The 9,950-nt window shown below is 38.5% G+C and overlaps 1 protein-coding gene across 1 annotated transcript; it reads left to right on the forward strand.

The window, feature by feature from the left end:
* Nucleotides 1-62: 62 nt before the first annotated feature.
* LOC110828411 (E3 ubiquitin-protein ligase TRIM23) lies at nucleotides 63-6,863 on the forward strand. Its single transcript, XM_022061132.2, has 10 exons — nucleotides 63-217; nucleotides 306-468; nucleotides 1,298-1,422; nucleotides 2,132-2,425; nucleotides 3,218-3,326; nucleotides 4,000-4,208; nucleotides 4,552-4,731; nucleotides 5,582-5,821; nucleotides 6,115-6,240; nucleotides 6,429-6,863. Exons 1-10 carry the CDS (start codon nucleotides 146-148, stop codon nucleotides 6,606-6,608), a joined length of 1,698 nt encoding a protein of 565 aa, XP_021916824.1. The 5' UTR covers nucleotides 63-145; the 3' UTR covers nucleotides 6,609-6,863.
* The last annotated feature ends 3,087 nt before the right edge of the window (nucleotides 6,864-9,950 follow it).

Raw genomic sequence — 9,950 nt, forward strand, 5'->3', positions numbered from 1 at the left:
ATCTTTACGACATGAGCTACATTTATTTTGGTATGCCTGGTTACTTGTGTTTTGAAATACTGTGCCATGTCTGATTATTAATAATAGCTAATATGGCTGAACGTTTGTCAGCTGTGGGACAGTTAGGAAAGAATTAAGAATAATAATGGCTGGTGAAATAGACCATTTTAATTCTTACACCTTTACTCGACCGGTTAAATCGAATAATAAAGTGAATGTAAGTACAGAGTTGGACAGACGACAGCTATGGTAGCGCAAATAGACATGATAAGCATGTATAGAAAACATTGTTTTTCTTACGACAGGTACTTGAATGTCGTGTATGTGAAGATGTATTTGGGCTTCAAGGCGATAAAGTACCTCGCCTTTTATACTGTGGCCATACAGTGTGCCATGCGTGTCTGCTTCGTCTTCCATTGAGAGACAATGCTGTACAATGCCCTTTCGACAGACAACCCACACCAGTTGGTAGGTTACTAAAAAAATGTATTATAATCACATATTGCCTACATTTAGGTATGAGAAAAAATGCATACAGTCTGCAGTCTGTTAGGATTTACTTACCTTATAGTAGAGATGCTAAATTTGATGTAAATTTGTAGAGCCAAAAACTAGTATCCAGCATCACAGCAGTCATATTATGTAACAAGTCTTAGAAGGTGTAATCCCCACCCGATGACACCGATTTTTAACATGTGTTCTTGGCAGACTTTGAATTCTGAATGCTCCTTGCTGTTGTAAAAATGTACCATAGCTTTACCTAAGTTTCCTGTGTTTTGTTCCTGTTGGTGATTTACACCATTAAAGAGTCTCCTTCAACATGTCCCAGAGGAGCTTTTTACTTTCCTGGAAGAAAAATCTCTCCACATATGCAGCTTGAGAATATCCTGCCCTAAACAGTATGTATCAATTGAATAAAAATTTTCTTGGATATTATCCATCGTCTAGTAAATATAAAACGTAAAACGACGTTTCGGAGATGGGACTCTATCTCTGTCTTCAGGTTCCTACACAGTTGGGCCCACTAGATAGAGCTAATCCCTATCTCCGGACAAATGTATGTATCAAACTAACCAACTCCATGGACCACGATCTTAATAGTGTGCTTATCTAGGGAAGAAAAGTCCCTTCTTTTATGAACCCAAAGGTTTGTTATTATGTTTACAAGATTCTACCTCCAGTCCCTGTCCTGAGCCAAATGATGAATCAAATCCACGACCATTCTATTTCCCTAATATCAATTTTTGGTATGTAACATGCGGTTTAATTTTATTTTTGTACATTTTTATGAAATTAGGAAATTCAGGTGTTTTGGGGTTGAAAAAGAATTTTGCCCTATTGGAACTCTTGGAAAGACTTCAGTATACTCATGAAAGAGCGGCCCATTTCTACACCGCAGATTTATTGGAAAAAGAACGCCAGGTAAGCTTACTGTAAATGTAGGCTTTGTCATTTGTGAAACAATGTTTACTTTTTCTGTACTTTCCAATTCTAAGACTAGACACGGCATAATATGTGCGGCACAGAAGCATTGTTATAAATTAAACTGGTATGACCAAGTTTTAAGTCAAATCTAAAGAAGTTGGTTTACTTTTAATTTTCTAGACTGTAAGCATTTTACCATTTTAAGTGACAAAACAAAGTCTATAAAAGTGACACTTATGAAAGAACATTTTTTTATACATTGGCTAGTGAAGTGTGTTTGATTGCTTAGTTAAAAATATTCATGATAGAGGTCCATTTCTTTTCAGTGGGAATTTATTTCCATAAATGGTTCTGTCATTGTTATAGTGTGTCCTTGGTAGATTTTAATCTGCGCTTTTATTTGACTTTGGTTGAATATTTTAATGCAATTTCTGCTCAACTTACCAGACAAGTATCTTCCATTTTATTTCTTTAATCTTCTGGTCTGTGTTTTCAAGTATTCTAAATTAATAACAGTATTGATAGAATTCCTGTGTTTCTCTTCTCCAAAATGGTTGGATGAGGAATTCAACGTAAAGGCAAGTTCTAGATGGGGAGTTCCTAGTCTTTCGCAAATGACAGTCTGACAAACATGCCAGAATTGGTATTTCGTAACTTGTAATGCAGAATATAAAATGGTAGTATGTTTCCTCTCTTACCTTTACAGCTATCAGTTAACTGTGATGAAGATGAACATCATATAGCAGTTCTGTACTGTACTGTGTGTACATCACACCTGTGTGAGGAATGCTCGGAATTGACTCACGCTACTCGCACGCTCGCAAGGCACCGGAGAGTGCCTCTCTCTGACAAACCTCGTGAAAAACCAAAATGCCCAGCGCATCCTACACACATTGCTGAATTTACGTGTCTGGAAGATGACTGCCAAACACTGCAGTCTGGGCCGGGGCCTATCATGTGCTTCATTTGCAAGGATTATGGTCGTCACAAGAGCCATAAGGTAAATGTCAGTTTTGCAGCAGAAAACTGCCCTGTGAATTTCAGTTTTTGGGTAGGCTGTTCAAAATTTAAATGGCTGTGTTTGCTGAAGGGTTATGGACCAGATATCACCTACCTGTTGCTCTGAATTAATGGAGTTTAGCGGAATATCCAGCAAAAGTTTAGAACTATTTGTATTTGAGGTACTTAACAAAATTACTAGTTCCTTGTTACTGTTAGGGAAATATAACCTGGCTTTCTCTGCGGTATATGGTTTGTAAACAGCGTTCTGCTAATAACTAATACTTTAATCGCGACTAACATCTTACGTTTCACCACAATTATTTGCATCCAGGTATAAATCACTGTGTGCGCATAATCCGTTACTTAATTTGACAAAGTTAATAGGGAGGCTTATTCGCTGTGCTTTCAGTCCAGCTTTGATATTTGTGATCTTACATGCCATTTAGATGGGAAATATTGGAACTACTAAAGATTCCATGACATCTGTCGTAATGAAGTTGAAACAAACCTTAACCTTTGTTCACAGTAATTCTAAACATTAAAGAAATCTTATATGCAAAAGATGCCATGTTGCAGTGGTGGTCTCTGGGGGTGTATTGGAGAGGACGCATATGTGTTTTAGATCAGGGCCATCCTTAGGTTCAGATGAGAGGTGTGGCTACCCAGGGTCCCAACATTTTGGGGGCCCCCAGAAGAGAGATAAGAATACACAGCTTGACCCCGGTAATTTTAAACTTCTTTAGGTTCATCAAACTTCTTATTGTTAACATATTTTAATGCGTTCTTGCAGCATGCTTTGGTAGAAACTGAAGCTGAAAACATCCGAGCAACAGTCATAAATGCTGTCCAGCATATGAGAAAATTTATGGAAGATATGAGTGAAACTGTACACAAACTGGGTATGTTTAATTGGTGCATTCATTCATGAATATTGTCAGAAGAATTAAGGTCCCCAAAAAAAGTACAACTTGGTATATGTAAGAATTTAACTTGACTTATAGAATTGCAGGTCAGGTTGATTGCTACAGGCATTTCTGTTTGTGCATTTTCATAACGTCCTATAATTTTTTTGACGTAAGTACGTCTATACGGAAGGGTCATTCGGCAAAACAGCGTTAGGAAAATGTGTAAGATCCATACCAGCAATGTGTAAATATGGACCGACAACAATGGTCATTACATTACAGAGACGTATTTACTTCAGATTCTCCGGAACCGTGGTTCCACTGTCAATTCTTTTTAAAGTAACAAACTGTTGAGATATCATAGTAAATATTTCTTTCACTCATCTTATCGCACATTACGTAATTGCACACGTCAAGTGGCAGTACTTCTAAGCAAGATATGTTGTGCATAGCATGGAAGAGGTTAAAATTCAGTTTAGTGGTTTCAGTATTAAAGGTACAGACGGTTGAAAGTATCGACTAACTGCTCTTGATATTGAGTCCTCTTCACAGAGAACATTTTATATATATGCACACCGACCAGCTGATGGATAAATTAGCTTTGAAATCGAGATTTTTCTCTTTGTGCCCTGCAGTATGTGTTATTGGTTTTCTTACGCATTTGCAGAACAAGTAGTTCAGATGCTTGAAGGTACGGGAAGGGAGGGGGGAACGGCCGATCTTGCTCGTGCACGTGTTCAGACGTACTTCCAGCAGCTGCGTGAAACGCTACAGCTACAGGAGGTTGCGGCCATGGCTGCAGTGGACACTCACATAAGAGAAAGACTCTGTTCATTGCGTCAGCTTCAGGAAGATTTATCTACATCAGTTTCACAGGTTACTACTTAAATATTGTTGAACTGATTTTTTTTCTTATTTTCTTTGTGTGTTTGAAATATACAGAATTATTAATTCTACAAGAAAGGAACTGTGTGACACTTATCAATTTTGAATTTGTGACATTAATATCCTTTTAGTTACATTTATTTAAAGAAAAATTACTTAATCAGTGTTTTAAGATAATTCCAGGTAACATTACTTACATTTTAAAAATCGTCATCCTTGGTGTTTACAAGTGTATGATTTAGGTAATTCACTTCCAGCATAAATGTGTGAAGTGAAACTGTATCTCTTTACTTGGTTCGGTAAATTGTCATCTTCTTTATGTTTGTGAATTTAGATGGCCAGTGTGTGTGTCCAGTGCGAACAAACTATACAGCAGGATGATACTCGTGTCTTGATGGTTGGTAGAGAAATCAAGGAGGCTCTGAACTCGATTGAGAAACAGCAGCAGCAGTATTCCGAGTTGAGCCCAGAACAGTTGCAACCTGATCCTAGCATACCCATTACTTTCACGAAGGTAAGTAACTGCAAGGCTTATGGAACTTAGCGCAAGTAACAAATAGACTCTGACTCTTGGTAAATAAGGTATTGCGGTTAGGGAAGTAGAACAAACCCAATTGACCAATGAGAAACGTCGATTCCAGGGCGGTTCCCTAGAACCACATCATAACTGCGCGTCCTTCGATCCTTATAAATTTGCAGGATCTTTACTCTAAGGAGGATTCTCTCGAACACTAGGTGTTGCTACTGGAATCTGCGTCACTCGTGCTCGCCATGTTGCTGCTGCTTACCGTGGTGTATAGTCTGGGTGAGTACATGTTGTTTGTTCTACTGTGACTGTAGATGAAGTACTTGGTCTGGTTCGAGCTAGATAATGGATGGAGGATTCGGATTGTAAATCTAGGGAATTTCAGGAACAAAGAAAGTTTATCTTACAATTAGATAATAATAACGTAGCTTTTTTAATCAGAGTTTTATTTAGTAGGTCATATTTACTGCTCCCTAACCAAAGTCCTTACGCAAAAAACATTACGAAAAAGCTACAGAAAAATGTGTAAATATGGACCGACAACAATGGTCAGCTTGCGTGCTGTATACTCTAATTGTTACGTCTTCTGTTTATTCCACATTGTAGTATCACTATACAAGATGGATGACATTGAAGCTAAAAGACTCCATAAAGCAGAATATATGAGACAGTACAGAAACGTTTGGCTTAATGTTGATGTCAAATCCTCAATCTAGTACTACTAGATCAAAATCTTGTATAGATATGGTGTTCGCACGATATGTTGATCACGTATAGATGTATTTACGTCAAATTCTCCGCAACCGTGGTTCCACTGTAACTTTTTGTTGTATTACAGGATAATCGCGTACATATTGGACCGAAGATTGAAATGCGAGTTGTTACTTTGGGTTTGGATGGTGCTGGGAAAACTTCTGTTCTTTTCAAGTTGAAGCAGAATGAGTTCATGACCATGATTCCAACCATAGGCTTCAATGTGGAGACAGTGGAATATAAGAATCTGAAGTTCACAATCTGGGATGTTGGAGGACAGCATAAACTGCGTCCACTTTGGAAGCATTATTACTCCAACACTCAAGTAAATGCCATGTTTTATGATTATATTACCTTTCTTTGGGAAATCATAATAACTACACAGTGCAGTAGTAATTTATTGGTTGATTATTGAGCTATTTAATGCTGTTCCAAGTACACAGTTTATATGATAATGGTACGGTAAGAATTTGGAAGGAGGCTTAACATGGACATTTTTCAAGGTGTTATCCTGGCTTTCACATATAGAGTCTGGCGTAAAGCGTAATATTTTGGGAGCCATTGATAAACCTCCTAAGTAACTCTGGGTTTTCCTACATGAATAATTAATTATTTCAGGCGGTGGTGTTTGTCATTGACTCGAGCAATCACGATCGGCTTGCTGAAGCCCACAGTGAACTTGCGAAACTTATGTCTGAGAAAGAGCTGGAGGACGCATCTCTGTTGATCCTGGCAAACAAACAGGTATGTCGCGGACGTCTGCGTGAGATAAAAGTATTGAATTGGTAAGCATATAATTAGATGATGGTATAATGTAAATAGATTTCTCTAGTGTGAGCAAAGACCACATTACGGGTCTTCATTGTGGTGGTTACATGGTAGCAATATGAAATTTAAAATTCATAATTGTTAATGGTACTTTTATATTGTAGGACATTCCTGGCTGTGCAACAATAGAGGAACTGACGGAGCAGTTTGCGCTGTATAAATTATGCTGTGGTAGGAGGTGGCATATTCAGGCTTGTGACGCGCAAAGTGGGACGGGTCTCCACGATGGACTGGACTGGTTGTCACGGCAAATAGTTGCAGCAGGAGTATATGACATCAGTTAATTATTATTATCAAGTACTGGTTAGTATATTGTTACCTTCCCTCAGTTGAGATTCATGTACGTTAGTAGTTAACAGAGGATGCGGTTCATGAACCTAACCTAACTCCTACCAGAATATTTATAAACACGGAAGATTCTTGGATGTTCTTAGATGCATTCTGGCCCATAGAGATATATTCAGAGATTAACGCTTTGACAAGTATTCATATATATTTATGTGTAAATAAAAATTAAATAAAGTGTCTGTGTATTTGAATGTTCATTCATTTTGCTTTGCCAAGGATATATGCATTTAGGTTTGGTTTTAGAACAGCCATAATATGCTGCTCTTTGTAATTGTAAATTCCCATGTCTCTGCCCTGTTTTATTATCATTCTGTTGGTTAAACCGTGCTCGGCCTTGTAACTCGGCAACTGACAACTCATTTAGCTGCTCAGCTGTTGCTCTGTATTTTTTTTACCAGAAGACAGAGCCAGCCTGGCACATACTTATTTGGGATATTGTATTGGACAGATAATTAAAAGTGGTTAATTAAAATGTGGTAGAAGTGTCCCATTTTAATAACAGGGTGAAGGTTGTGTCTGTATGGAAATAATTGATTAAAAGTTGACTCTGTTGCTCTGGTTTGTCTAAACTGTCAGTACATTAAACTAATGGACCCCAACCTTTATCATAACTCTGTAAAAGAGATTGTTAACTTAAGAGAAATATATTTATAAGGCAGTGGAATATCTGTTGTGACTGTAAATCAGCTTCAGTCTCCTGCCATCTGGTGGAGACAGGTGAATTACTTGAAGACAACCTGCCATTTTATTTTGTGGTTCAGTTCAATGTGGTTTCCATGTGTTAGTGTGTTTTGAGGTTATGTGTGTTCATCAAGCATATTGTTCTTTTGAAGGTAAATATTATTACATATTTTCATTTTATGGTAGATTATATTTATTTTTGTTACTTCTAGTCATTTATTATGTACGAGGGTCGCTCATTAAGTAATGCCCCACATTTTTTTTCTCAGCCAATAATGAAGATAGAAAAGTGTACTTTTACATGCTTGAGATTTGATGTTTCCCGCGTTCGTGTACGGAGTTTCAAATGATTCCAACAGATAGCGGAGCTGTAGTGAACTGTTAAAATGGCGTCTGTGAACGACTCTCGTTACAAGCAACGAGCTGTAATTGAATTCCTTGTTGCTGAAAAAGAAACGGTGGTGAACATTCATAAACGTTTGTGTGCTGTGTATGGAAGCTGTGCAGTCGATAGGAGCACCGTTGGTCGCTGGGCTAAGAGAGTTAAAGCTTCAGGAAGTGAAGAAACCGAGCTCCGTGATCTGCCGCGCTCTGGGCGTCCTGCCACAGCCACCACTCCAGACATGTTGAACCGCGCGGATGCCATTATTCGTGAGGATCGGCGCATCACAACTCGACAATTGGCCCAACAGCTTTCAGTCAGCAATGGAAGTGTGATTGCAATTATCCAGGCTCTCGCATATTCGAAGGTGTGCGCAAGATGGGTTCCACGAAGTCTCACAGCAGACCACAGGATTCAAAGGAAAACGATTTCTTCTGAATTGTTGGAGCGTTTTGATGCTGAGGGAGAGGTCTTTCTGTCCCGGATCATTGCAGGTGACGAAACCTGGATACACCACTTTGAGCCAGAGACAAAAAGGCAGTCAATGGAGTGGCATCATCCTCAATCACCGAGAAAGAAGAAATTCAAGACAACTCCCTCCGCCGGAAAAGTCATGATGACTGTCTTTTGGGACAGTGATGGGGTCATTCTTGTGGATGTGATGCCAAGAGGTGCGACCATCAATTCAGACGCGTACATCAGGACCCTGAAAACCCTCAAGAAGCGTTTTCGACGAGTTCGGCCTCACAAGCATCCAGCAGAAATTTTGCTCCTGCACGACAATGCACGCCCTCACACAAGTCTGAGAACCCGGGAAGAAATCACCAAATTGGGTTGGACGGTGCTACCCCATCCACCCTACAGTCCAGATCTGGCACCCTCCGACTTCCATCTCTTTGGGCCACTTAAAGATGCTATCCGCGGAACAAGATTTGAAGATGACGAGAGCGTGATTCAAGCACTGAGGACATGGCTACGTGCACAGGACAAGAGCTGGTACCGGCAAGGCATGCATGCACTTGTTCCACGCTGGCGTAAAACCGTACAAGTTGATGGGGACTATGTGGAAAAATAGTATGTGTAAAGGAAACATTGATTTATATTGTCACTAAATTTGAGCCATCTTGAATAAATATGTTCTGAGGAAAAAAATGTGGGGCATTACTTAATGAGCGACCCTCGTAGATATTATTTTATATATCTGCCAATACATACCCAGTTCAAAATGACACCCCAGCCTTTTCATATCTTATTTTATAATTTATAACCTCTGCAGTTGGGAACAGAATTGATAAATCTAAAAATCAGTCCATAAACAGATCAGTAGCCACAGCATAACTGCAAAACAATAAAGGTAAATCCTTCAATTCTTGGGGTCTTCCCAATTTTATAATTCACTGTTCTTGTCATCCATTTCATTCCCTTGCGTTATCAATTCTTTCTAAACGTTTTTTGTCTCCCTATTAAAGGTATTCTAGTTGATGCTTAGTAAGTATGATTCTTACTTTTCATCGTAACCTATATTTCACTTCCAAAAGAATCATGAATGTAGCGTTATGTAACCTGTATGTTATGTCAGAAATGCTGTTATCCATTAGAATTTACCATTGTCTCGACACAGTACAAATTCTGGGTAGGGACTGCCTCTTCTAAGACTCTCCAACTTTTTTTCATAATTTTAACGCTTTGCTGCATTTTCTCGACATACCGAAGATTTTCCCGTGCATCTGTAGTGCAAGCCTGATTTTGTACATATTTTGTGTTCTGTCAAACGAAAAATTACCATAGGAGAAATACATTAAAAACATGTATTTTATAATTATTCATCTCTTTTATTGTTTTTGTCACAAGAATGGCAGTCAGTCCATTTCAACAACAACAAAGAAAACTGTGTCTAAAAGCTCAGCCTACATACTTATCCAGTACAGCATCTTACAAAGGATGTTAAAGAAAACTCATGTTTTTTTCTGTAAAGTCTGTCAGCATTCAATCTGCAAAAGATTACATAAATTATTCCATGTAAACTTCATACCTAAGCAGTGGAAGATCTGTGTCAATATGTGAATGTCTTTGTGCAATGCATTTACTGTCGCGATTTAGTCACTTCCTGGCTCCTGGCGGAACTCACCGACGAGCACTATAAAAATTTTCCTGATACAAGCATTGCTCCATAAGAACAACGAAATAATCTTATCTTTTTTATAAGAGGTACTGA

The sequence above is a fragment of the Zootermopsis nevadensis genome, unplaced genomic scaffold (assembly GCF_977971745.1).
Source record: "Zootermopsis nevadensis isolate Lab colony 2312 unplaced genomic scaffold, Znev_1.0 Znev_ptg000031l, whole genome shotgun sequence".
NCBI classification, from domain to species: domain Eukaryota; kingdom Metazoa; phylum Arthropoda; class Insecta; order Blattodea; family Termopsidae; genus Zootermopsis; species Zootermopsis nevadensis.